The 27,996-nt window shown below is 45.8% G+C and overlaps 2 protein-coding genes across 2 annotated transcripts in view; one reads left to right on the top strand and one right to left on the bottom strand.

Annotated features, from left to right (window-relative positions):
• The window catches only part of TIMP3 (TIMP metallopeptidase inhibitor 3), a 58,834-nt gene extending 55,372 nt beyond the window's left edge, over positions 1-3,462 (bottom strand). The window contains exon 1 of the mRNA XM_018048225.1: positions 3,014-3,462. Within this exon, the coding sequence (XP_017903714.1) occupies positions 3,014-3,134 (121 nt within the window). The 5' untranslated portion in view covers positions 3,135-3,462. The remainder of the gene's footprint in view (positions 1-3,013) is intronic.
• Positions 1-27,996, top strand: part of SYN3 (synapsin III) — a 475,640-nt gene that overhangs the window by 203,783 nt on the left and 243,861 nt on the right. The gene's annotated exons all lie outside the window — the stretch shown is intronic.

The following is a 27,996-nucleotide window of genomic DNA, read 5'->3' as shown; positions in this document are numbered from 1 at the left end:
TCCCTGTCAAAACAATCTGGAGACGTCCAGAGACCATCCTCCAGAGCTGGCAGTGGGCCCCCCAGCTGAGCCTCCCTCTTGAATTCCCCACGGGCTCAAGGAGCAGGCCCCCAGCACTCCATCGCACAGCCCCATTCTTCTGTGCAAAGGAGGGGTTGGCATTCTGAAGTCAAATTCTCTCCCTACTGCTGCCACCCCTGCAGAAACCACACGCATGCATGCCCCACTGCCCGGCCCTTCCTGAGCCGGACAGAGCTGTGGAGCAGAAAGCAGGCCAAGGCCGCCTCCTTCATTCCTAGTCCTCCCTTTTCCCCTCCTCCAAAGTCAAGGTTTCGTCAAGAGTTTCAGGGGCAGTGACTGGTGGGGAGGGGGCCACGGACATCGTGGATGCTTCCAAGTCCTTTTCTCTCCGCCACAGTATGTCTTATAAGCCGGGATGTAGTTCATTCTTCTAAACACTTCACTGGGGTGTAGGGCCTGGAGTTGCCATAGAAACACCTTTTAACTCCTCGTCATCCAGAAGGCAGCGCCAATCCTCAGGTTTTCGGCAGGGGAGGGGTGGTGGTGGGGGGAAGGCAAGAAGAGACACTTGTGGATGAGGAGGAAGGAGATGGAAGGCCATGGGGGGATTCCTTAGAGAGGGGCTTTGCCTGGCAATGTGGCACCCAGCCATGAAAAGAGCCAGGAAGGTTCTGAAAGAGGAAGCTAGTGGGCTGGTGTGAGAATCTTTTAAAGACTATAGTATTGACTGGTAGGGTCATAGGGGTGTCAAGGGGAATGGGAGCGTCTACACATTTCCTTCAGGGAGAGAACAGGCAGGCATCAGCCCAGACTGGGAACCAGAAGAGGAGCTGTGAGCTAGGAGTACTGGGAGCCACCTACTGGCCGCCTGCAGGGTGCTGTAAGGCAGTGGAGGTCAACAAGCCAGCAGCCCGCATCCACACCTCCCATAAAAAGCATTATCTCATCCCTGCCACTAGTGCAGTGCGCCAACCAAGGCAGCACAGCTTTGGATCCGGGCCAGCAGCACCGAGGTCTTTTTGTTTCTTTTTTGTTTTTGCTACCACAATGTTCTTGCCTTTTGGTATTTCCTGGTAACTTCGCTTTTCTCTGGGCAGTCAATTGAAGAGGGGGTTGTGGGAAGATTTCTTACTAAAATCCAGAGAAATTACAAGAAACTTTCTGTATCAGTCCCAGACACATAGCAGGAAACCTAAGCAGTGGTTAGGCGGGGCCACTATGGGAAGTGGTCTCCTTGCTCCTGTTTCCACTGTCCCCTGGCGAACTTCCAGGGTAGAAACCTAAAAGCCAAGGGCAAGGGGAAGGCATGAGGTCTCCCTCTCCACACACATCGGAAATCCAAGTGAACACGCCCAAACCACTGTCAGGTAGAGGACGACGCCCTGACTCCACCTGATGCCTGGACCCAAGTATGTGCTCTTCACTGAGAGGACCAGAGCCGCCACCCCAGCAGTAGCTGCCAGCATCACTTAGGTGGGAATGACACCCAGAGGGTGAGGAGGGACAGGCCAAGTGGAATTTGGGTGGGGGCAGTCAAGGGAGAAGAAAACCTTGCAGGCCTCTGGCAGCCCCAAAGAATCCTTCCCTGCAATCCACAAACCCAGGGGCCAGTCAGGTTCCCCCAGGAGAAGGAAAGGGGCACAGCAAGGACCCCAGGAAGCCACTAATGTGGGTGACCCTAGGTCACACAAATACTCCTGCCTGCCAGCCAGACTGACCCAGTCACCACAGCCACCTCCCTCACATCTCCTAGGCTTGCCAGGCCCACCAGCAGCACCCCTCCCAGCCTCAGCTGCCTCCCCTGCCAGGTTCCTGCCTCCTCCCCCTCCTCCCCTGCAGCACACTTGTGGAGGCCCTCACCCAGGACCCAGTGGAAAATTTCTTTTCCTCTTTATGACTGTGCTTAAAACACACACGCTCCATTCTTCACCTCTGAATCGACACAGGCAGAGGGTGACTAGACTGTGTTGTACCCCACCCCCCGCCCGCATTTACACGCACACACAGAGCAAGGGCCACTAGACTTGCAAGCTTTATGAGCTGGAAAGGAGAGGAGAGATGTTTTCCAGCTGCTGCTCCCCCTCTGGCCATCCAAGCACAAGTGTCCCGAATACTCTGAAACAAGTTCTCCCAGGACTCTCAAGGCCCTTGTCTATAATCAAGACACTAAGTCCGATTTGGAATAGTCACCATGATGTGACCCTTGGCATCTTTGTTCTTTTGGTAACAAATCTGTTTTCCACTGCCCTGTCTCCCCCCACCCCACACACATTCAAGGAAAAAAAAAGCCTTCCTGTGAATTCTCACAGCTATGTGATAAGTGATCCCTCACACACGCCACCTCCTGCTTGCTATCAACACTTTCAAATACAGTTCCTTCGGGGAGGGTCAACCCCACAGATTCCTTCTTATTTCCCCCCTTAAATCCACCCAAACTTGGCAGTCCAAGAAGCTCAGTTCGCACTTGCCCAGGGATTGTGAGGCTGAGTTGGATCTTGGTGAAAAGAATGAACATAGTGGGGAGATGGTGAAAACTCAGAAAACTACAAGTTTCTCCTGCAACTTTCCCCTGCACATGACTGGCAACTTTTTCTTTTTAATTTTTATTTTTTAAACTCGTCATCATCCCAGCACTTTAGTTGGCATTACAAGTTTTAGAAATGCTCTCCCCATCTTTCTTCCCCAGACAGTTCTCCGGTGATAGTGAAAAGGGGAATTTTCCAGATGTCAAAAAGACCAGTAAGGACCTCACGCCCTAAAAGACCATGGCTGCAAAGAGTTCACTCGGCCTCGGTGGTTTTCTCTGCGTCTACCCACCTCGGTCATGCTGAAGCATACCTCAGTATCTACCACCACGATCTCCCCCCAAGCCCAGGCAATGGAAAGGATTGGGGGTTGGCGAGGCCACCCATAGCAGCGCCGGAGTCCCGGCTGCAGCGCGCGAGCGAACGGTCACCGCGGGGGCTCCGGCAGGGACCCCGGGAGCGCTTACCGATATCTGAGTTGCAGAACGCGTCCTGGGGGTGGCTGGGCGAGCACGTGCACGCCTCAGCGCCCCAGTCCCCCAGGCTCCAGCTGCCCAGGAGCACGACGAGCCCGAGCCAGGGAGTCATCGCCGCTGCCGTTGCTGGGGCTGCTGCTCGCGTCTCCAAAGTTGCCTTGCGCGCCACGAGCCGGGTCGCTGCAGCCTGCGCTCGCCCGCCCGCCTGTGGGGGGCAACTTTGGCTTGGAGCGCGCCGCCCTCCGAGTGCCCGGCGGGACGGGATGGAGTGCGACGGAGCTGCCTCGGCGCTGGCGCAGGACTGGGCGGGTGGGCAGTCTCTCTGGGCGGAGGAGCAGGAGCTGAGGGAGCAGAAGGAGGAGAAGCTGTCCGAGCGTCCGCCCGCTGCCCGCTCTGCTCTGCAGCCCCGCGGCCGAGTGATATAGCGCGGGTCCCCCCGGGCACCCCCTCTCGAGCGCGCTGGGCCCGCCGACTCCGACCAATAGCAGAGCCGCATTACCTCATCGGCCCTCCAAAAAGGGGGCGGGGCCGGGGGCGCGGGGCGACGGGGCGGGGCCGCCCGTCCCGTTCAGGTCCTTTTAGGGAATAATACAGCTGTGGGCACGCGAGTGGGTGGGCTGAACGCGCCCCTGCTACGCGCTGGCGCAGGGGCCCTCGGAGCGGCGCCCCCTTGCCCTCCTCGCCTGCAAACCCGCCATACGCCCACCCCGCCCTCTGGGCGCCTCTGACCCAAACCAAAATCAACTACCGCTCACCCCAGCACCAACCCCTTTGGCAGGTCAGAGGTGGCCTTGCCTTGGGGACCTTGACTGCTCCTGGTGGAAAGGATAAATAAAGGCTAACTGTGCCTTCTCTGGAGAGAGCCGGGTCAGAGGGGAAAGAACCAGGTTGCTGACAAATCCCCTATCCCTCAGCGTATCGCTGCTCCAGACTTTCCTGCTCAGTAGGAAGTCGTTTGCCTTTTGGAACTGACTGTAACGAAAGGTTGTTTCCCGGGCTCAGCCGGAGTAAATCATGAGGCCATTCAACAGACATCGTTCTGGATTCTGGGATGAGCAAAACGAACTCTTTGTTCCCATGGAACTAGTAGGCAATACATTAGAAGATACATGAGTACATAGGGTGATTTACTAAGGTAATAGCGCCCTGAATGATGAATGATGGGTTAGAAATACTGCGGAGGGCGCTGCTGTCTACGGGATAATAAGCAAAATGGCTGAGAAGGTGACAGCCTGGCTGTGAACAAGAAGCCTCAGCCCTTTGGCAGCTGGGAGGAGATAACAGCAAGTGCAAAGTCCCTAGGCTTACTTGAAAAACAGTAAGTTAGGGCACGAGGAAATGGTAACCCCACCTAGGGCAGACAGGTCTCCATCCTTCAGCAAGGAATTAGAGGTGAACTAATTCCAACCGAAAATGAAACTAGATCCTGAAGAACTATCCAGGATTCAAGAATATGAGGAACAATGGATATCTGCTAAAAAACTGATACTATGACTATTTTTCTTATTCAGTAACCTCTTGAGCCTGCCTTATATTAATATTTTCCATACTTCACCTCATTACATCTCACAATGATCCTTTTAGATAGGAAAAACACAAAGTGTTATTCACACTTTCCAGATGAGGAAACTGTTGCAGAAAGATGCCATTACTTGGCAACCAGCCAGGAACTGAATTCTCTGATTCCTGCCTTAAGACAGGTGTTTATTTTCTTGGACTTTTTAGTGGCAGCTAGCTTTATCTGTGCAAGTGTCCTTTTTGCAGCTGGAATCTTCTTTCTATTCTTGCATCTTTCTCACTTTCTCACCCAACTCATCCCGTTTGGAAAGAGACTAAAGTGATTTGGCAATAAAAATGGTAAAAGTTTGGAACAAAAGAAGGATGAGAAGTACTGCTCTGAAGTGCAAGTTCATCCTCTTTCTCAGAAATTCCTCTGTTTACACCTCAGAGAAGTGACACCAAAATGGCAGGAGCAGAAAGCTTCATTGGAAATGATATTTCCAAGAACATTTTTAAAGCTTCCCTTTCCCCCTTAAGAATTTAGCTGTAAGGAGAGGAATCTAGTTTCCACATTTTTCTGTCTTGTTTCCTCCCCAACTTTTAAGACCCTTCCCATCCTAACTTTGACTGTAGCCCCATCCAGAGAGAGCTTTCCTTCTCTCAGTGTTTACTTAGAATTTTGCCCCTTGTTCCATGAACTGTAGTTGTACTATTTCCCCAACCACACTAGAAGAAACACTTTGAAGCCTAAGATATTTGAGAAGGCTGCTTTTTACTCCTTAGGGTATAAATTAGGGTCTCAAGGGACACGGGTATGGGTGTGGCCAGCAACCCATTGAGTCTTGAGCTGTGGACACTTTGGAAGTCACTCCAAGGATCCAGGTTGAATGAGGGCATACTTGGTAGGATTTGAGAGTTTCATTTATCCCTGCACTGTGCCAGTCATGTGGAAGGTTTTATAGGCCTTTCCAGACCAAATCTACTTTGGATAAGCATCTTACGTGTTGAAGCGTTCTCTTCACTCTCTCTCTCTCTTTTCTTTCTCACTTTAAGGTTTTGTCCAAATTACCAACAGTTTCTCCAAGGGAAGGCTTGCCTAGAAAATGAGTGTCAGAGAAATAACTTTTGCTGAATTTCAAGCAGCAGGTTCCTTATAGAAAACATCTGAAGCATATGATTTTATGGCAGTTCAGTTCAGTTCAGTTCAGTCGCTCAGTCGTGTCCGACTCTTCGAGACCCCATGAATCGCAGTATGCCAGGCCTCCCTGTCCATCACCATCTCCCGGAGTTCACTCAGCCTCAGTCCATGGAGTCTGTGATGCCATCCAGCCATCTCATCCTCTGTCGTCCCCTTCTCCTCCTGCCCTCAGTCCCTCCCAGCATCAGAGTTTTTTCCAATGAGTCAACTCTTCGCATGAGGTGGCCAAAGTACTGGAGCTTAGTTATATAAGTGTAAGAGTAATCTGATTGTTTTTCTAGCTGAAAGGTAGCAAAATTGCCCTTTGGTTTATTTCCTCTAACTCCCTATCCTAAACTGGGTCAGTGTGTTTGGAGTTCAGCTTCTGTTTCAGTTGGAAAGTTCTCCCTAATGTCTAACCCAAGGGGACTATCTTCTGTCCATCCATCCTCAGTCCTTACTTTGAACAAGAGAAAAAGCAAGCTTCATGCATCGTTATAGAGGGGAGCACTACACACTGCCTCTGGGTCAAGGGCAGCAAGCAGACCTCATAGCCATCAATCCAGATGTCATTGTGTCCATGGACCTAGTGATATGTAAGAATTGCTTTCTCAAGTCCACTTTAGAAGCTAGATGGAGGGGGCCTGGGGCCAATGGTAAATAAGAATGAGGATACTGACTCCCCACTTTGTCTTGATAGCTAAGGACACTGATAGATTTATAAACCCCAGAAGAACTGAAGAAGTTTCTAAATCTGGTGGTCCAGATTTAGTGTTCCACCCCCTCTTCATATCAAGTTCCAAGATGCTAGACTCTCTGGGAAGTCTCTCACAGACATTTAGAGAACCTGAAAAATGACCTGAGATTCTGCCCATCCTCATTTTACAGGTGGGGAAAATAAGGTTCAGACAGATGAAGAAATTTGCCCAAAAGTCTCATGGTTAGCTCGCAGTAGACCCGAGATTGTGCTGTGGCTGCCTGATTCCTTACCTGGGTTGTGTTCCACACACTCGCGGCCCCAGTCCCCCCAACTGCAGTGCATGATCTAACGTTTAGACTCTTACGCAGCCACTCGCAGTCCTGAATCTGCATTTCAAGTCTATAGATGAGTTTCAGAGTCCCTTTGTCCAGTACCCAACAGGTAGAGAACTGCACTGCACTGACTAAATAGTTCTCTGTTATGTTAATAATCACCTCTGAGCCAGTCATAACAAATGCAGCTCTGTACTCCTCAGAGATTTATCTCTTGTGTGTTTATTTTTCCCTTTCTAAATTATCTAATATCTTCTGAAAGCATTTCAAGTATATTGCTGCAAAGTGACACATGAAAATTTTCTTTCTGGGGGGCAAAAAGAGGCTGGGATGAAAAACAGAAGCAAAAGATGTGAGATTTGTTCCAAAGGTTGCTGCAGAAACAGTTGTTGAGGCAAGTCATCTCACCTGTCTAGACTCAGTTTTCTTGTTCATTGGATGAAGGTTGTAACTCAGTGATCGCCAAGATTCCCCCTGGCTGAAAAGTCTCAGGACCCATGGAAAAGTCTCAAGGACAAGGTGAATGTCTCTGAAGGGAAGATAGATCTTGCCATTAAAGAATTTTGAGAAAAATTAACTGTGAGAGACTAAAGCATGTCCATCAATTTCTCAGACAACACTGAGTTCCTATTCTGCTTTCTGCTCTCTCCTCCAAGACTCTGGCTGAAACCAAAGATTTTGATGGTGAAAGCATACAAGAGATTGAGGGTCATATTCCTGATAGAGCCCCATTGTAATTACTTGTTTTTCTGCCTTTTTGCCTCTTGCATCATAAGCGCTAAAAGATCAAGAAATAAGCCTTTTGTTATCTCCATGCAGTATTTCTAAAATTCATTTAACCGCTGTACTGCCTTCAGATCATAGTTTAAATGTCACCTCTCTAGAGAGCCTTCTCTGATTCCCGTCTCCAGTCTTTGTCAAGTCCCTCCCATGTGATCCTGTGCTTCTTTCCTTCACACTACTTGTCTGACTGTAATGTGATTGTTTACCTTCCTGGATGGTAAGTTCCTTGAGGACAGTGTTCGTGGTAACAAAGATGTCAATAAGGATTAGCTGAATGGATGGAATTAATTGGCCCCACCAGCCAGTACTGACATAGGCAGGTGGCTAGCTCCTTGGAGAGCTCGCAGGGCTCTATCCCTTTGACCAATGATAGGGGGCGCTGTAAGCCAGAGAACACCCATTCCCTCAGCCTGAAGCCTCAGCTGGTCTCACTGAGAAAGGGGGAAAGGCACAGTTCCACACTAGTCAGTGGGGTGTGGGTGCCTTTGAGTGGGTGAAGCTAACCCCTCCCGTCTGCAATGGCCACAAAGCTCTCAGTCAGCATCCCGTCTGGGTCCGCAGCTGCCCAGCTTCTCCACCCTCAGGCTGGCCACATGTCAACCCAAGGGGAGCCGTGCTCTCAGGAAGCTACATACTTGTGAATCATGGATTTGAGGGGTACTGGGGAGACCTGGGAATACAACAGAGGATCCCATGGTCCTTCTCTTCCAGGGCAGAGCTGGCCTCTGAAAACTGAAACTGGAGAAGGTCCTAAGATGTGTGTCATCTCTGCAGCTGTGTAGGGAAACACCTCTCCTCTTTCCTGTCCCTTCTCCTCCAGACCCCGGCCGCCGCGCCTTCCCCAAACCCACAGTCCATCTGAAAGTCATTGCATTTTAAAATAGTCTCTTCTGAGCAACAGACAGCCCCGGTCCACCCTGCACCGTGAGCCCTGACCAGACCCTCAGCAGGGCTGCCACCCGGCGCTGGGGGATTCTGGACCTAAGGTGGCAGGCACTTCAGGTTCTCTCTGTGTCTGGCACCAGCAGGGAGTGAACACCTTGCCTTGCTTCCATCTGGAGCCAATTTCACGGCAGTAAAATTGCAGGGCATCTCTTCCCCGGGCGTCTCTTCCCCCAGCTCTCCCCCATCCCTGCCAGGGAGTGAAGACCCCTTAGTGTGAGTCTCTGGCTGAATTCACCTGAATCCTGGGGTATTGGCATTTCTTTTTGCAGGGAGCTACTCCCAGAGATTTTAAACCAGAAAACACATGTGCATAGTGGAGACATTTTGTGCTCCTTTTTACTGGGGTGGTGGGAGATGGGAAACAGAGCTAAGATTCCAGCACTTGCTCTTTTTTGTTTTTGACTGTGTACTCGGTTGACTGTTTCTTTTTTTTTTTTTTTAATTTTTTTATTTTTTTTAAATTTTAAAATCTTTAATTTTTACATGCGTTCCCAAACATGAACCCCCCTCCCACCTCCCTCCCCACAACATCTCTCTGGGTCATCCCCATGCACCAGCCCCAAGCAAGCTGAAGGGTAATATGAAGTGGAAGCAGAGCTTCTCCTCCTCGACCCTGTCTTAATGTCTTCCCTATGCCCATGGAGTCCGTGTGTTTTCCTTTAAAAATGAGCAGCTCCTTTGTGGTTTCTTTGAAGGTTGCATGCTCAGCTTTGCACAGAAGACGCATGTGAGTGTCTCTGCCTGCCACTCTGTAGCTTGGGAGGGAATGGGATGGCCAAACAGATATAGGATTGTTATGCTGTCAGCCTGGGCTAGAGATCCCATTTCTGCCAAGGTGCTTGAGCCTGTTGCGGTGGAACCTGCTGGAACTGAAATTGACTTGTCCTATGCAATGGGGACACCGTTAAACACATCCTCCTTAATCTCAACTGCTGAGACTCCACTCTCTCTGGGTTTTTGCTTTCTGCCTCTCCAACTGTACCTTCTCAGTCTTCTTTGCAGACTCTTCAGGCTCTTCCTGCCACTAAAATATAGGTGTTTCCCAATTTTGTCCAAGGATCCCTTTTCATCCCTTTCCTTCCTTCCTATCTTCCACACTCCCCCTGGCTAATCCCACTGTCTCCCCTGGACCCACCTCCCACTCTGGTCTGTCCACTGCTGTAAGCAGCAGTATCCCTATGAGCTCTTGTCTAGACCCAGTTTCCCCAGGACAGTTGCACTTGGAGGTCCCATGGGCTCCTCAGACCCCTAAGAGTCCAAACTCACTGTCTTCCTCTCAGTCCTCTCTGGTATGACCCATCCCTGCCAGTGGCACCATCATTCACCAAGTGCTGTAGATTCTCACTCCATGCATCTCTTCTAACCTTCACTTCTTTCCACTATGTCTGCCTTGGATCAGGCCCCTATAGTCTTTCCTGACAATTTCAATTGTCACATAATAATTCACTCTATCCAGGGTCTTTCTCTATCAAATTCAGCTTTTACACTGCTGCTCATGTTAAGTTTTTCAAATGTAAATCTGAAGTCATGCTGTCTTTGGCTTAAAATGATTCACTTGTTCTCCGTGGCTTTCTGAACAAAGTATTAAGCTCCCAAGAAAGGCGTACAAGGCTCCGTGTGCTCTGGCTCATCCTGGGGTCCCCAGAGGCGCACCATTCGAGCAGAATACATTGTGACTGCTATCCCTGCCATTACACAACAGCATGTCCTGTCCTATGTCCCCATTCAACCTATGTTTCCAACCTATGTCCCCATTCTCATCTTCAAGCCTTTTGTTTTCCAGCTCTGTTACGTAACAGCATGTCCTGTCCTATGTCCCCATTCAACCTATGCTTCCAACCTATGTCCCCATTCAACCTAGGCTTCTAATCTATGTCCCCATTCTCATCTTCAAGCCTTTTGTGTTCCAGCTCTCAGTTCCTGCCTCTGAGGCTTGCTCACACTGCACTCTTTGCCTGGAATCCACCTTCCACCACTATATTCCTGACCCTCCTCTGTCTCATCTGTCAGGATCTTTGTCATTCCGGATTCAACTTGAATTACCTCATGGATATTTTCCCTGACCCTGTCTCTGCCTCAGCAGATCTGACTGCTCCTCCAAGGCCTCTCCTTCTTCAGTCCTCTCCCACTCACACAGTATCCTGCAGATTCCTACCGGGTTCCTCCCATACTCTGTTGTCCCTAGTAGTTGATATGTCTCCCTTAGACAGCAAGCAAATCCAGGCCCTTACTCAGCCTCTAGCACAGCATCTGCACTTCATACTCATAGGCACTTTCCAAATATTGAGAAAATAAACTAACCAATGAATAGCAGAGAAAATGGGGGGAGGGACGGTCAGTGTATCAGCTTCACAAGTTCATCGTAACAGAGGTTCTGGAATCCAGCTTCTCGAGTCCAGAAAGTCAACTAGATACAGCTCCGAGCTGATCAGTCCCAGGAAAACTAGGAATCATAGGAGACCAGCAACCCAAGCAAACTACATTATCTTTGTTTCCCATGAGAGATACAATTGGCATGTAGGATAGGATATGTGTGTCAACATGACCCTTATGTTTTTTCCTGATAACCATAGAGAGCTTGACATGAAGCTAGTTTCTGATCAGAAAGAGTTGGAACACAGGGAATGAGATCAGAAGGGTATTTCAGCTGAGATACTGTAGAATTCTCCTTCTCAGTGAGAGGAATCCTTGGCCACAAGAGTGACAGTGCCCACAGCTGCTGGCTAGAGTCCCTCTGCCTGTACAGTGACAAGGTCATATACATATTGCCAACTTTGGCTCCCTTGGTCTTTCCAATTTTCTGCTCCAAACTTGCCACTCCTGGCTTCTTCTGCCTAGGCTTTTCCTGTACTAGGAATATTATGATCTATTTGGTTTCTATATTTTCGATTGTAAATCACCATCCTATAATGACCCTCACGCTAACAAGTCTGAGTTTTGGCTTTTGAATTCTCCCCTTACTGTGTTCTGATGTACTGTGAAGCACTTGCATAGCGTGTGGATTTATGGCTTCAGTGCTCAGAAGACAGACAGCCTCTTTCCACGGCTCTCCTGTGAAGCAGTCACTGGCAGTCAGGCACTGGCAGTCTCTGCTTGCCTCACAGCTTGTGTGTCACAGTGTGATCATCAGCTCTTCGAAGGAAAGTATGCGGTTCTCACCTTCCTGCCCTCCTTCCTTCCAGTTTCCTGAGACACTGAATGGGTGTCCACTGGTATGCAGCAAGCACACTAGGGATCCAAGTGAACAAGGCACAGACCACCCTCAAGGAGTTCCCAGTCTAACAGGAGAGAAAGACGTGGAAACAATAGCGGGTGGCCTGATCTACAACAGGAGGGTCAGAAGTGCCAGGAGTTGGGCCACCCAACCAGGGAACAGGGAGATGTTTGGAAACCCATATTAGAGTAAGACAGAAAACCGGAGGTGGGAGAGAATTGTGGATCATCAAATCCAACGCCCATGGGAAAAGGCCCCAGAGATGTGGGTTTCCATATGGTCACACAGGATTACTGGCAAAGACAAGGCAAGGAATCAGACCCCTTAGTATCTCATCATCTTCCCATCACTCCAGATTTCTCTAATTCGTGGCCGGATACATAATAAACATGCAGTAAATAATTATTTTCCTGTCCTGTAACGTTCATCAACCTTGGGATGATAAACTGGAAAGGTTTCTAAGACGAGAGAAAGGAAAGGGAACTTGCATTAATGGAGTACCTGCTACATACAAGGCATTTAGTGTTTCCTCCAATACTCACAGCCCTAAAAAATAGGTATTATTTTATGTCCATTTTATAGCAAAGAAAACTGAGGTTCAAAAATTAAACTGCATGTCCAATTTCTTACAAGGAAGGGAGTGGCAGAACTGTGATTCAGACCTAGAGGCCTCTTTCCAAATGAGCACTCTTTCTGGAGACTGAAAAGTCACTGTATCCATAGGTTCATGGACTGCAGGTGACTTCATCTTCGTCTTTTGGGTTCTCATTGAGTACTCAGGGCTCTTGATTATTGTGTGATGCAGCCAAGCAGGAGACATGGTACCTTTCAAAGGAGGGCCAGTGAGGGAGTGTTTATGTATCATCTCTTCTTTGACCTGGTTTGCAGGGGAGGTGAGACAGGAGAAATCACAGAGCAGGCAGTATCTGGTGTAAGATCATGGCCTTCATGACTGAGTGAATACTACTGAAAAATTACATTTGTATTACCAAAGAAGGGCCCAGAATCTAGAGGCAAGCTGATAAAATATTGGTCAGTATTTTCTAACAACTAATGAATATGACTTCATTTCCTTCTGAAATTTTAAGCATAAGATTGAGGTAGTATACCAGGTTTTTATCTCAGTTCTGCCATACACAATAGCTGAGTGACCATGAGTAAATCAATAAACCCACTTTCTTTAAATGTAAAACCAGGGGTTTAGATTTTATGATCTCTCATAACTTTCCAATGGAATATTCTGGAAGGCAGACTGAAGAGAGGCTTAGGCACCAAGATTTGTAATGTTCATAATCCTGGGTTTTGATCTTTCTTGACTTTTTCACACTGTGACCTTGTACAAGTTCCTTCACTTCTCTGAGCCTCAGATCAGTTTAGTTCAGTCGCTCAGTCGAATCTTTGCGACCCCCTGGACTGCAGCACGCCAGGCCTCCCTGTCTATCACCGACTCCCAGAGTTTACTCAAACTCATGTCCTCAGATATCTAATGGTAAAACAGAGGAGCAGCTCATAGGATCTTCATGAGGATCAAACAAGGTGCAGAGAATAAGGCTCTGGCACAGTGAGAACCTGTGTGGACCACGGTGTGGCCCTCCAGGTACAGAAATGTATGAGATCCCTGCAGATAAGTAGCCTGCTGTTTGATGATCTTTGTTTATTAATGAAGACCATGTTCCCATGTCATATCCCCTTTGACCATGTCCGTAATACCCAGAGAAGGGATGGGGGAAAGGAGGAAGCAAAGAAGAGCAATCCTTGAGAGTAACCGCTAATTCCTATAGCGTGCCTATGAAATTGGAGAAGGCAATGGCAACCCACTCCAGGACTCTTGCCTGGAAAATCCCATGGATGGAGGAGCCTGGTGGGCTGCAGTCCATGGGGTCACGAAGAGTTGGGCACAACTGAGCGACTTCACTTTCACTTTTTACTTTAATGCATTGGAGAAGGAAATGGCAACCCACTCCAGTGTTTTTGCCTGGAGAATCCCAGGGACGGCGGAGCCTGGTGGGCTGCCATCTGTGGGGTCGCAAAGAGTCGGACATGACTGAAGCGACTTAGCAGCAGCCTTAGCAGCAGCAGCTTATTAAATGCAGGGCATTCTTCTAGGCAGTTTTCATATATTAATTCATACTAATCTTATAGTGAAAGCTGTGAGGTAGATGAGCTTATCCTCACAATCCGTTTTTTCTTCAGGTGTAGAAACAAAGCTACAGAGAGATTATGTAACTTGCTCAAGATCACAAGGGCAGGATGGTGCAGTGCTTGGATTTGAATCCAGAGCAGCCTTTCCCAAGAGTCCGTACTCTTAACCACCCTGCAAGCCTTCCTGTTCAGGGGGAAGGTGAACATGCAGAAAATAGCAAGGATGCAATTTCCATTGGCAATAGCCAATGCCCAATGTCAGTCACCGCGTGGGTCTTCCTTCCCAGAATGCCTTGTACCCATCAATCCAGGTGTTTAGGAATCAGCTATGCTCCCCATCAGTAGGATACTTAGTAGGCCAGAGAGTACATGAGCAGGCCCTACTGAAGAGTAATACTCATGGGGTCATTGTGATTTCTGCCTTGGGTTGAGCACAGAAGCTAGAATCAGAACAATTACTGAAATTCTATCTCTTCTATCTACTGAGTTTATCTCTAAACTTACATTTATTCCCTTTAAAATGGGGACAAACATTCAATTCACAGAGGAAGTTTTAAGGATCAAAGTAATAAATAACTAACACTGGCTGAGGATTTATTATGTACCAGGTCCTGTTCTATATGTACTTTACAAGTATCATCAGTTCAGTTCAGTCACTCAGTCGTGTCTGACTCTTTGCGACCCCATGAATCATAGCACGCCAGGCCTCCCTGTCCATCACCAACTCCTGGAGTTCACTCAAACTCATGTCCATCGAGTCGGTGATGCCATCCAGCCATCTCATCCTCTGTCGTCCCCTTCTCCTGCCCCCAATCCCTCCCAGCATCAGGGTCTTTTCCAATGAGTCAACTCTTCACATGAGGTGGCCAAAGTATTGGAGTTTCAGTTTCAGCATCAGTTCTTCCAGTGAACACCCAGGACTGATCTCCTTTAGGATGGACTGATTGGATCTCCTTGCAGTCCAAGGGACTCTCAAGAGTCTTTTCCAACACCACAGTTGAGAAGCATTAATTCTTCTGCCCTCAGCTTTCTTCACAGTCCAACTCTCACATCCATACATGACCACTGGAAAAAACATAGCCTTGACTAGACGAACCTTTGTTGGCAAAGTAATGTCTCTGCTTTTGAGTATGCTATCTAGGTTGGTCATAACTTTTCTTCCAAGGAGTAAGCATCTTTTAATTTCATGGCTGCAATCACCATCTGCAGTGATTTTGGAGCCCATAAAAATAAAGTCTGACACTGTTTCCACTGTTTCCCCATCTATTTCCCATGAAGTGATGGGACCAGATGCCATGATCTTCGTTTTCTGAATGTTGAGCTTTAAGCCAACTTTTTCACTCTCCTCTTTTACTTTCATCAAGAGGCTTTTTAGTTCCTCTTTGCTTTCTGCCATAAGGGTGGTGTCATCTGCATATCTGAGGTTATTGATATTTTTCCCTGCAATCTTGATTCCAGCTTTTGCTTCTTCCAGCCCAGCGTTTCTCATGATGTACTCTGCATATAAGTTAAATATGCAGGGTGACAATATACAGCCTTGATGCACTCCTTTTCCTATTTGGAACCAGTCTGTTGTTCCATGTCCAGTTCTAACTGTTGCTTCCTGACCTGCATACAGGTTTCTCAAGAGGCAGGTCAGGTGGTCTGGTATTCCCATCTCTTTCAGAGTTTTCCACAGTTTATTGTGATCCACACAGTCAAAGGCTTTGGCATAGTCAATAAAGCAGAAATATAAATGTATTTGATTCTCAAAACCCTAAGATGTAGCAACTGTTATTATCATACCCATTTTACAGAAAAGAAAGTTGAGGCATAAAGATGTTCAGAAACGTGGTCAAGGTCACACAGTTAATAAGTGGTAGAACCAGAATTGGAAGTTCACCATCAAGCTCTGTGCTCCTTACCACTGCCCTGCACTCCAGTGATGGGTTGAAAACATTTTGCAAACACTAAATGTCATTATTGTCTATTCTCTCATTTCCATGTCTTAAGTCTTTTTTCACGCTATTCCCTTGACCTGGAGTGTCTTTACTCCTCTTCCGGCTACCTCTTACTTGTCTTATAGGATATAAAGTGAGTTTCCAGAGCTCCACATGATGTGTTGGGGCTGCCTTACTCTCGCTTGTGAGTGAGAGCTGATAGTTATATTTTCTGGAATTTTGCCATTCAGTTGTTAAACATAGGCATTATTAAATATGCAATTGTATAAACTTACAATCAAACAAATTATATTAAAAATACAGTAATGAATATTTAATACCCATCACTTCCTCATTATTTTATTCTGTTACATACTCTCATCTATGCTCTTGAGGTTATTTCCAGCTATTGTACCTATATGACAAAAACAGTCTTCCCAACTCTGCATTCAGTGACGTCACACTGGTAATTTAAAATTGGCCACGATTGAAGAAGATCCATTAGAGTAATTGCCAGATGCTACAAACCAAGCTTTTGGTTTTGAAGAGCTAGTTGCTAAGTAATTACCAGCACATCACCGTTAATTTACTGTACTCTTGGACAAGTAACTTTTCTGTTAATTTTCTTATCAACAAGATGGAGACAGCATTAGTGCCTACTTCACAGAGTTGTGAAGAATAAACACGATACATGGGAAGGATTTAGCAGAACTCCTAGTACAGAGTCAGCCATGAATGAATGGACATGGTCAACATTATTATTAAAGCAAACTTATTATTATCATTAAGTCATCTTGTGCAAGTAGCCTTTCCTTCCATCCAAGCTGGGTTCCACCATAGAGATTATCTGTAACTTGATTTTCATCACAGTATGGTGGGATTATCAGTTTCTGTGTCATTTCCCCTCTTTAAGAAGTGCGCTACCTAACAAACTCTTGGAGTTTTCTTTTCTGAGCACTTAGCCCAATGCTTGACCCACAGTAGGACCTAAACAAACTGTTTAGATTATTAGTGAGCAAAGTGTTTAGAAGCTTCTGAAAAACCAGAATTAGGGAACTTGAGGTTTCTTTAATCACATTGCAAACTTTAAAAAATTCTTCTCCACATCCAGGCACTGCTGGAATATTATGTTTAGGGTTCATGCCTTGGGAGTACCTTATCATGTGGTCATTTTGGAATTTCAGGAACCAAAAGTCCCCTGTTTCAGTGCCCAGACAGACCTACCACACACTGAACTCAAAGTTCTCAGTGCGTATAATATGGAGCCCCTGTGATAGTTTTAGTGTGTCTAGGAAGAATATGACCAGTAACTTTCCAAACCACTTGAAGGTAGCTGGAACTGCCTCTCCCGCAAGTATTTAGAGGAAAAAAACATCTTGATGTCACATCAACAAACTCTTAAAGAGATTGCACATACCTGGAGTGCTTTTCAAGGCCTAGGAGCCAGTGATTGCAGGCTGATTTCAGGCAGAAAGGAGGGGAGAGGCCAAAGGCATGTTGAAAAATCATTTTTTGTCTGTTGTTCCTTTGTATGAACTGGTTGCTGGCTTATGCAACACCCAGTAATTAAAATGGCTGGAATGCTTCGCATTTTTAAAACAACGTGAAGGCGGCTCAGAGGCCTGGAGCTGGAGCCAGCTGGAGGCCCAGTGATCCTACCCTGGCTGCCCCTTGGCCTGGCAGAGGTGGTTGGCATCTGCCTTGGGGGGGGGGTGGTAGGCAGTAGGGAGGAAGTCAGATGGGTCAGGAGTAGTCCCCTTCCCCAGTCAGGTGCATCCATCTCTAGCAGGAAGATACACGTACGTGGGCCACCCACCTTCTGGAAGTCTGTAATGATCCGTGGTGCTACCGAGAAATGGTAAACAATGAATGAGATAGCTACCCAGTACCAGGTCCTGTACTAATAACATTATGTATATTATCTGAATTCAAGAAGAAAACTCAGACCATATCACCCTCCTGCTCAAAACTCTCTGAATCCCTCATGCATTTAGAGTGAATTCTGAATGCCTCCAGCTGCCATCCCCAGCATGATGTAGTCCCTGCCATCACTGCCCCTGCCTCCCCTGCTCTCCCCACTGCTCACCACGTTCCCATCATGCTGGCCTGCTTTCATCCGCTCACCAAGCTCAGCTCGCTTCCGTCTCCAGGACTGCCTTCATCTCCTCCCTGGGCTTTCCTCAGTACTGCCATGGCTGGTTCCTTCTTGTTATTCAGCATCCAGCTCAGTTGTCACCTTCTCAGAGACATATGCCCCGGTTGAAGTAGGACAACCATCCCCAGTCACTTATGCCTCCCACTGCCCTGTGTTTCAGATTTATTTCCTTTTTGCACTTACTGCCATCTGAAAAAAAAAATCTTATTTGCTTATTTTTTATTCATTGTCTTTTCCACATAGAATAGAAGTTCCTTAAGGTCAGGGCCCTTGTCTGTCCTTTCTCTGGTGTATGCACAGCACCTAGATCAGTTCAGTTCAGTTCAGTTCAGTTCAGTCGCTCAGTCGTGTCCGACTCTTTGCGACCCCATGAACCGGACCACGCCAGGCCTCCCTATCCATCACCAATTCCTGGAGTTTATCCAAACTCATGTCCATTGAGTCGGTATTGCCATCCAACCATTTCAAAATCTGTCGTCCCCTTCTCCTCCTACCCTCAATCTCTCCCAGCATCAGGGTCTTTTCAAATGAGTCATCTCTTCGCATCAGTTCAGTTCAGTTCAGTCGCTCAGTCGTGTCTGACTCTTTGCAACCCCATGAACCGCAGCATGCCAGCCTCCCTATCCGTCACGAATTCCCAGAGTTTACCCAAACCCATATTCATCGAGTCAGTGATGCCATCCAACCAGCTCATCCTCTGTCTTCCCCTTCTCCTCCTGCCCTCAATCTTTCCCAGTATCAGGGACTTTTCCAATGAGTCAGCTCTTCCCATCAGGTGGCCAAAGTATTGGAGTTTCAGCTTCAACATCAGTCCTTCCAATGAACACCCAGTACTGATCTCCTTTAGGATGGACTGGTTGGATCTCCTTGCAGTCCAAGGGACTCTCAAGAGTCTTCTCCAACACCACAGTTCAAAAGCATCAATTCTTCAGCACTCAATTATTTATAGTCCAACTCTCACATCCATACATGACTACTGGAAAAACCATAGCCTTGACTAGACAGACGTTTGTTGACAAAGTAATCTCTCTGCTTTTTAATATGCTGTCTAGGTTGGTCATAACTTTCCTTCCAAGGAGTAAGCGTCTTTTAATTTCATGCCTGCAGTTACCATTTGCAGTGATTTTTGAGCCCCCAAAAATAAAGTCAGCCACTGTTTCCACGTTTCCCCATCTATTTCCCATGAAGTGATGGGACCAAATGCCATGATCTGTTTTCTGAATGTTGAGCTTTAAGCCAACTTTTTCACTCTCCTCTTTTACTTTCATCAAGAGGCTTTTTAGTTCCTCTTCACTTTCTGCCATAAGGGTGGTGTCATCTGCATATCTGAGGTTATTGATATTTCTCCCGGCAATCTTGATTCCAGCTTGTGCTTCTTCCAGCCCAGCGTTTCTCATGATGTACTCTGCATAGAAGTTACATAAGCAGGGTGGCAATATACAGCCTTGAGGCACTCCATTCGTATTTGGAACCAGTGTGTTGTTCCATGTCCAGTTCTAACTGTTGCTTCCTGACCTGCATACAGGTTTCTCAAGAGGCAGGTCAGATGGTCTGGTATTTCCATCTCCTTCTGAATTTTCCACAGTTTATTGTGATCCACATAGTCAAAGGCTTTGGCATAGTCAATAAAGGAGAAATAGATGTTTTTCTGAAACTCTCCTCTTTTTTCAATGATCCAATAGGGTGGGAGCCACAATTCAGGGGAACAGCGCTCTCCTGACTAAGTGGATAACCTTGGTACTGAGCAACTAGATTTAGAAGTTGGCCTTTAAAATCCTTTGTGCTGTTTGAGGAAGGGCAGACTTGGTTAAATAAGGAACATTATCACTATATTGCCTCCCTTATAGAAACTTCTTACTCCAGAGTCTGCCCCAACCTCACCCTCATCTCCAGGCTTCCTCCTAGCTAAGGAGGATCTGTGCCCTTCCTCACCATGACAAGGCTGTATCTTACCCCACTATTGGCTTTTTAAAAAGTGTTTTATTTTGATGTAATTTCTATCTATAGAAAAGTTGAAAGAATAGTTCAAAGAAATACCAGATACTTCTTGCCCTTAGAGCTTAATATATTAGTTCATTTTCTCTTTCCTCCCTCTCTCTCCCTCTCTCTCTCTCATACACACACACACACACACACACACACACACACACACACACACACACACACACACACACACACACAAAACTGCTTAGCAGTTAGCTACAGACATGATGCCTCTTTATCCCTAAGTATTTCAGTATTCATTTCCCAAACACAGGCCTCCATCAGTTCGTGCAGTGTGGAGCAGCTTAGGCAATGCGGTTTCCATTCCAAACCCCAACTCCGCGTCTTACGAACTGTGTGCTTTTATGCAGGTTTCACTCCTCTGGACCTCAGTTTCCGCATCTGTACACTAGGGGCAGTAAGCACACCTACATAATAGGGTCAGTGTGAGAATTAAATGAGATATCCCACGTTAAGGGGTCAGCACTGTGCTTGGGATGTGAAAAGCATGTAAGAAATAAATGGGAGTGATTTGCCAGAATGCTATGATCTTTTCTTCTTTGAAATGGTTTGACTTCTTGAATTTCTTCTGATCCTTCTTCAGGCAGGATTTCCATAGGAGAAAGCAAGACAGGTTCTTTCCTTCATTCCCCTGTCTTTGCTTACTGAACAGTGATGCCCGGTGTGACTCTGTTTTGAGTACTGAGATAGAGCAGCTAACAAGGCAGTTGCAGTTGCAGTCCTTAGAGTTTGTGTTTGCATGGTGGGGATAGACAGTAGACATGAAAGCAAATAGATCGACCATTTCAGCAGGTCATAAGTGCAATGAAGACGAGAAGACCAAGTGACTCTCGGGCCAGGAAGCATATAGGGGTTCCTTTGATTAGAGTAACCAGAGACGACTTCTCAGATGAGATCAAAGTTCTACTAGATCCTTTTAATCTGAGAAAAATGCCTTCTGGGAATACGTCAGGCACAATTTGGTTGCTCAGTAAATGTTTTTCTCATGATTGTGTGCACAGTGGGATGCATGAGAGTTAAATCCTCTGCAAAGAATATAATCATGGGAACAACACTTCTCTACCACTTGCTTGGAGCTGTGCGGTTCACATCGGTTGTCCTGTCAGCCTTCCTGCCCTCCCTCTCATGTAGGTGTCATTGGCCTCATTTTATACATGAGGTGACTGAGGTTTGCAGAAGCAAGTGCATTTGTCCAAGAACAAAGAGTCAAATGTTCTCTGACTGCATCTTGCACCAAAAATGAGTGTCAGCTTCTTACTGTTCACAGGGACAAAGCAGCAGGTCTTCATTTGAGGAAAGAGGGTTGTGCTGGATGTCAGAGGCACTTTTCTAACCCCAGCTCTGTGGCTTGTGAGCCTTGAGTTTCCGTATAACCCTCCTTGACACTGGATGGTTCCTCACAGGGTCTCTAGCTGAATCAGGTGAGTTCACCTGGTTTGTTACTTTCTCTGCCTCCTCTTTGATGGGGAAACGTAATGCAAAGAGAGAAGAGAATTAGGAAAACAAACGAGCTTGCGGGTACCACCTGTGCCAAGGGATCACACCGCAGGAGAATGGGTCTGCCTGGGAGGGGCACGAAGGGGAGAGACGACTGCCCTGCCTCACAGCATCCAGCCTAGTGCCCTGTGCACAGTAGGAGCTGAAGCCTACTCTTGTATTGACTAGTGTTCTCTTTTGCCAGTTAGAAAAGCAATGCCACTGCTGCTGGCTGCCCCTCGTGCAGTGTGAAGATGTTTCCAGCTATGATTTGCTGCTCTGTTCCAGGATTCCTATTTTAAGCAGGCCAGTGACATATTAGGGAGTTTCCAAAGTAGGGTAGATAGGGGAAAGTTAGCATTTTGGTTAACTGACTGTATTAGTTATCTATTCCTGCACGACAATATTACCACACGTTCAGTGGCTTAAAACAACATACATTTGATATCTCATGGTTTCTATGGGTCAGGAGTCCAGGCCTGGCTTAACTGGGTCCTCTGTAAGGCCACGATCAAGATGTTGACCAGGGCTGTGGCTTTATCTTCCTTGCTTTGTGTTTCTGGCCACATTGCATTTCCTGTGGACTCAGTTTCTCACAGGCTGCAGGCAGAAGTTCACCCTCAGCTCATTGCCTTTTGACTCTCGGTAGGAGCTCACTTTATCGCACTGGCTTCTTCAAAGCCAGCAGAGAAGAGTAACTCCTCCAAAGATGGGCACTGCAGTCCTATGTAATGTGATCATGTACACATGTACATGTATAATCATATCCATCCCATCTCTTGTGCTGTATTATTCTGGTGGAAAGCATGGCATAGTCCTGCTCAGACTCAGGAAGGGAACTACGCAAAGATGTAGATACCAAGAGGAGGGGATAACCGGGACCACTTTGCCTTACCTTCCAAAAAGACTGGTAAGAATGTTGAAAACTTCAGAAAGCATGGTGTATGGAAAACAGTCAAAAGTACTTGAAAAATTTTACCTGGGAAAGAGGAAAATAATAATAATAATCAACCTTTATTTATTGATGAACTATGGACTGAGGTTCATGACATTGTACAGGAGACAGGGATCAGGACCATCCCCTTGGAAAAGAAATGCAAAAAAGCAAAATGGCTGTCTGTGGAGGACTTACAAATAGCTGAGAAAAGAAGAGAAGCGAAAAGCAAAGGAGAAAAGGAAAGATATAAGCATCTGAATGTGGAGTTTCAAAGAATAGCAAGAAGAGATAAGAAAGCCTTCCTCAGCCATCAGTGCAAAGAAATAGAGGAAAAGAACAGAATGGGAAAGACTAGAGATCTCTTCAAGAAAATTAGAGATATCAAGGGAATATTTTATGCAAAGATGGGCTCAATAAAGGACAGAAATGGTATGGACCTAACAGAAGCAGAAGATATTAAGAAAAGGTGGCAAGAATACACAGAAAAACTGTACAAAAAAGATCTTCATGACCCAGATAATCACGATGGTGTGATCACTCATCTAGAGCCAGACATCCTGTAATGTGAAGTCAAGTGGGCCTTTGAAAGCATCACTACGCACAAAGCTAGTGGAGGTGATGTCATTCCAGTATTGCTATTTGAAATCCTGCTAGATGATGCTATGAAAGTGCTGCACTCAATATGCCAACAAATTTGCAAAACTCAGCAGTGGCCACAGGACTGGAAAAGGTCAGTTTTCATTCCAATCCCAAAGAAAGACAATGCCGAAGAATGCTCAGACTACTGCACAATTGCACTCATTTCACATGCTAGTAAAGTAATGCTCAAAATTCTCCAAGCCAGGCTTTAGCAATACGTGAACCATGAACTTCCTGATGTCCAAGCTGGTTTTAGAAAAGACAGAGGAACCAGAGATCAAATTGCCAACATCCACTGGATCATGGAAAAAGCAAGAGAGTTCCAGAAAAACATCTATTTCTGCTTTATTGACTATGCCAAAGCCTTTGACTGTGTGGATCACAATAAACTGTGGAAAATTCTGAAAGAGATGGGAATACCAGACCTCCTGACCTGCCTCTTGAGAAATCTGTATGCAGGCCAGGAAGCAACAGTTAGAACTGGACATGGAACAACAGACTCATTCTAAATAGGAAAAGGAGTACGTCAAGGCTGTATATTGTCACCCTGCTTATGTAACTTATATGCAGAGTACATCATGAGAAATGCTGGACTGGAAGAAGCACAAGCTGGAATCAAGATTGCCGGGAGAAATATCAATAACCTCAGATATGCAGATGACACCACCCTTATGGCAGAAAGTGAAGAGGAACTAAAAAGCCTCTTGATGAAAGTAAAAGAGGAGAGTGAAAAAGTTGGCTTAAAGCTCAACATTCAGAAAACGAAGATCATGGCATCTGGTCCCATCACTTAATGGCAAATAGATGGGGAAATACTGTCAGACTTAATTTTTTTCGGCTCCAAAACCACCACAGATGGTGACTGCAGCCATGAAATTAAAAGACACTTATTCCTTGGAAGGAACGTTATGACCAACCTAGATAGCATATTGAAAAGCGGAGACATTACTTTGCCAACAAAGGTCCATCTAGTCAAGGCTATGTATTTTCCAGTGGTCATGTATGGATGTGAGAGTAGGACTGTGAGGAAAGCTGAGTGCCAAAGAATTGATGGTTTTGAACTATGGTGTTGGTGCAGATTCTTGAGAGTCCCTTGGACTGCAAGGAGATCCAACCAGTCCATTCTAAAGGAGATCAGCCCTGGGATTTCTTTGGAAGGAATGATGCTAAAGCTGAAACTCCAGTACTTTGGCCACCTCATGTGAAGATTTGACTCATTGGAAAAGACTTTGATGCTGGGAGGTATAGGGGGCAGGAGGAGAAGGGGAGGACAGAGAATGAGATAGCTGAATGGCAGGACTGACTCAATGGACATGAGTCTGAGTGAACTCTGGGAGTTGCTGATGGACAGGGAGTCCTGGCGTGCTGCGATTCATGGGGTCGGAAAGAGTTGGACACGACTGAGCTACTGAACTGACCTGAACTGAACTGAGGACTTTTCATATGTTACCTCACTTAAGTGTTATAGAACCCTGTGTGGTAGTTACTGTTATCGTCCCCTTTTTACAGATAAGGAAACTAGGTCAAGATATGCCAGGTGTGACACAGCTATTGAGTAGTACTGCTGGGAGCTGGACTCAGGCAGTCTTCCTCCAGGGTTCATGCCTGGCAAAGACTGTCAGTCATTAGAAGACAAAGTCGGGTTTCCACTAAAAATAGGACCAAAGAAGAAAAGCTACCAGGTGGTAGTTTTGGGGCTTATCAGAAGCTCCAGAGTCCACATTGCTGGGGCAGAATTAGCCGGCACTGAGGAGCAGCTGTCCAGGTTAGACTAGAAAGTGTGCTTCTGCCTACTGCAGTCTCCACCATACCCCATTGTCTCTTCAACGGAAGCCATAGGTCGATCACTTCTCATACTGCTGTTTCAAGGCAACTCGGCCAGGCATTCAGGTAGTCTAAAACTGTGGTCATGGGAGGAGGCAAAGGAGGAGCTGGTCCTCAGTGATCGTGTGGGAGGCTCAGCCATTGTAGGAAGAGAGCCTTCAGACAGGGATACAAGTATAAAGCAGGTCAGCCTCCACCATGAACTGAGACAAAGGCCCTCACCTCTCTGGGTCTTAACTCCCTTACCTGTTTAATGGCAGCGGTAGCTGTGGTCCTTGGGAGGATCCAGTGAGATCCTGGAGAACAAACTAACTCCTACACATCCTTCATGGCCCAGATCCATAGTCTAAAAGAAACCAGATTCCTGGTATTAGATCTACAAGACTTGAAAACCCATGTGTTTTCCTTTTTTGTTCAGAGATAGTTTTGAAGGGGGAAAGAGCCCAATCCTTTGAGAAAATAGAAAGGAGAGGATGCATGGAGGGAAAGCACCACTGTGAGGTCAGGAGTTCCTTGTGGATACTTTGAAAGAAAGCTATTCTTCAAGAGAGTGAAAAGAAAGAGTAAGGAGAGAAGTATATTCTTTTGTGGGTCTTCCCTGCCCACGAATCCCAAAGCAGCCCCGGGAGAAAGGAAAATGCATCATACAAAAAAAAAGATCATGGAAACCCTTAAACAGCAATTGTGCTTTGGCCCTACCTCAGCCAGTTATCATCAACAATAATAATAGTTGACACTTAAGTAGTGTATTTATTTATATTTACATTTAGCACATGTTTATTATGTACCAGGCAAGGATATAAGTACTGTATTATTGATTCCTTTAAGCCTTGGCTGAGCCCTTTGGGGCAAACATTACCATAATTCCATTTGATAGATGAGAACTGAAACCCAGAAAGGTTAGGTAACTCAGCCAAGGCCTCACAGCTCATCAGAGGCAGAGCCAGGATTCAGAGGCAGAGCCAGGATTCATGTCCTTACAGTCTTGCTCTAACAGTTGAACCTTTGTGTTGATTTTATATCCTGCAACTTTACTATATTTACTGATTAGCTCTAGGAATTTTCTAGTGGAGTCTTTAGGGTTTTCTATGTAGAGGATCATGTCATCTGCAAACAGTGAGAGTTTTACTTCTTCTTTCCAATCTGAATTCCTTTTATTCCTTTTTCTGCTCTGATTGCTGTGGCCAAAACTTCCAAAGCTATGTTGAATAGTAGTGGTGAGAGAGGGCGCTCTTGTCTTTTTCCTGACTTTAGGGGAAATGCTTTCAATTTTTCACCATTGAGGATAATGTTTGCTGTGCGTTTGTCACATATAGCTTTTATAATGTTGAGGTATGTTCCTTCTATTCCTGCTTCAAATGGATGTTGAATTTTGTCAACACACAGAAATCCCTTGCATTCCTATACACTAACAATGAGAAAACAGAAAGAGAAATTAAGGAAACAATTCCATTCACCATTGCAATGAAAAGAATAAAATAGTTAGGAATATATCCACCTAAAGAAACAAAAGACCTATATATAGAAAACTATAAAACACTGGTGAAGGAAATCAAAGAGGACACTAATAAACAGAAAAATATACCCTCCTCCTGAATCGGAAGAATCAATATAATGTGAAAATGAGTAGACTACCCAAAGCAATCTATAGATTCAATAAAATCCCTATCAAGGTACCAACGGTATTTTTCAGAGAACTGGAACAAATAATTTCACAATTTGTATGGAAATATAAAAAACCTCGAATAGCCAAAGTAGTCTTGAGAAAGAAGAATGGAACTGAAGTAATCAACCTGCCTCACTTCAGTGTCTACTACAAAGCCACAGTCATCAAGACAGTATGGTACTGGCACAAAGACAGAAATATAGATCAATGGAACAAAATAGAAAGCCCAGAGATAAATCCTCGCACCTATGGACACCTTATCTTTAACAAGGGGGGCAAGACTATACAATGAAGAAAAGACAATCTCTTTAACAAGTGGTACTGGGAAAACTGGTCAACCACTTGTAAAAGAATGAAACTAGATCACTTTCTAACACCGCACACAAAAATAAACTCAAAATGGATTAAAAATCTAAATGTAAGACCAGAAACTATAATACTCCTAGAGGAAAACATAGGCAAAACCCTCTCCAACATAAACCACAGCAGGATCCTCTATGACCCACCTGCAAGAATATTGGAAATAAAAGCAAAAATAAACAAATGGGGCCTAATTAAAATTAAAAGCTTCTGCACAACAAAGGAAACTATAAGCAAGTTGAAAAGACAGCCTTCAGAATGGGAGAAAATAATAGCCATCGAAGCAACGGACAAAGAATTAATCTCAAAAATATACAAGCAACTCCTGCAGCTCAATTCCAGAAAAATAAAAGACCCAATCAACAAGTGGGCCAAAGAACTAAACAGGCATTTCTCCAAAGAAGACATACAGATGGCTAACAAACACATGAAAATATGCTCAACATCACTCATTATCAGTGAAATGCAAATCAAAACCACAATGAGGTACCATTTCACGCCAGTCAGAATCGCTGCTATCCTCAAGTCTACAAGCAATAAATGTTGGAGAGGGTGTGGAGAAAAGGGAACCCTTTTACACTGTTGGTGGGAATCCAAACTAGTACAGCCACTATGGAGAACAGAGTGGAGATTCCTTAAAAAACTGCAAATAGAACTGCCATATGACCCAGCAATCCCACTGCTGGGCATACTCACTGAGGAATCCAGAATTGAGATTGACACGTATACCCCAATATTCATCACAGCACAGTTTATAATAGCCAGGACATGGAAGCAACCTAGATGTCCCTCAGTAGACGAATGGATAAGAAAGCTGTGGTACATATATACAATGGAATATTACTCAGCCATTAAAAAGAATACATTTTAATCATTTCTAATGAGGTGGATGAAACTGGAGCCTAGTATACAGAGTGAAGTAAGCCAGAAAGAAAAACACCAATACAGTATACTAACACATATATATATGGAATTCCGAAAGACGGTAACAATAACCCTGTATGCAAGACAGCAAAAGTGACACAGATGTATAGAACACTCTTTTGGACTCTTGGGAGAGGACAAGGGTAGGATGATATGGGAGAATGGCATTGAAACAGGTAAATTATCACATGTAAAATGAATTGCCAGTCCAGGTTCAATGCATGATATAGGGTGCTCGGGGCTGGTGCACTGGGATGACCCAGAGGGATGGAATGGG

Source organism: Capra hircus, chromosome 5 (genome assembly GCF_001704415.2).
Source record: "Capra hircus breed San Clemente chromosome 5, ASM170441v1, whole genome shotgun sequence".
Lineage (NCBI taxonomy): Eukaryota > Metazoa > Chordata > Mammalia > Artiodactyla > Bovidae > Capra > Capra hircus.
Note: the sequence above shows the minus strand (reverse complement) of the source record. Positions and strands in the feature narration are given on the sequence as shown.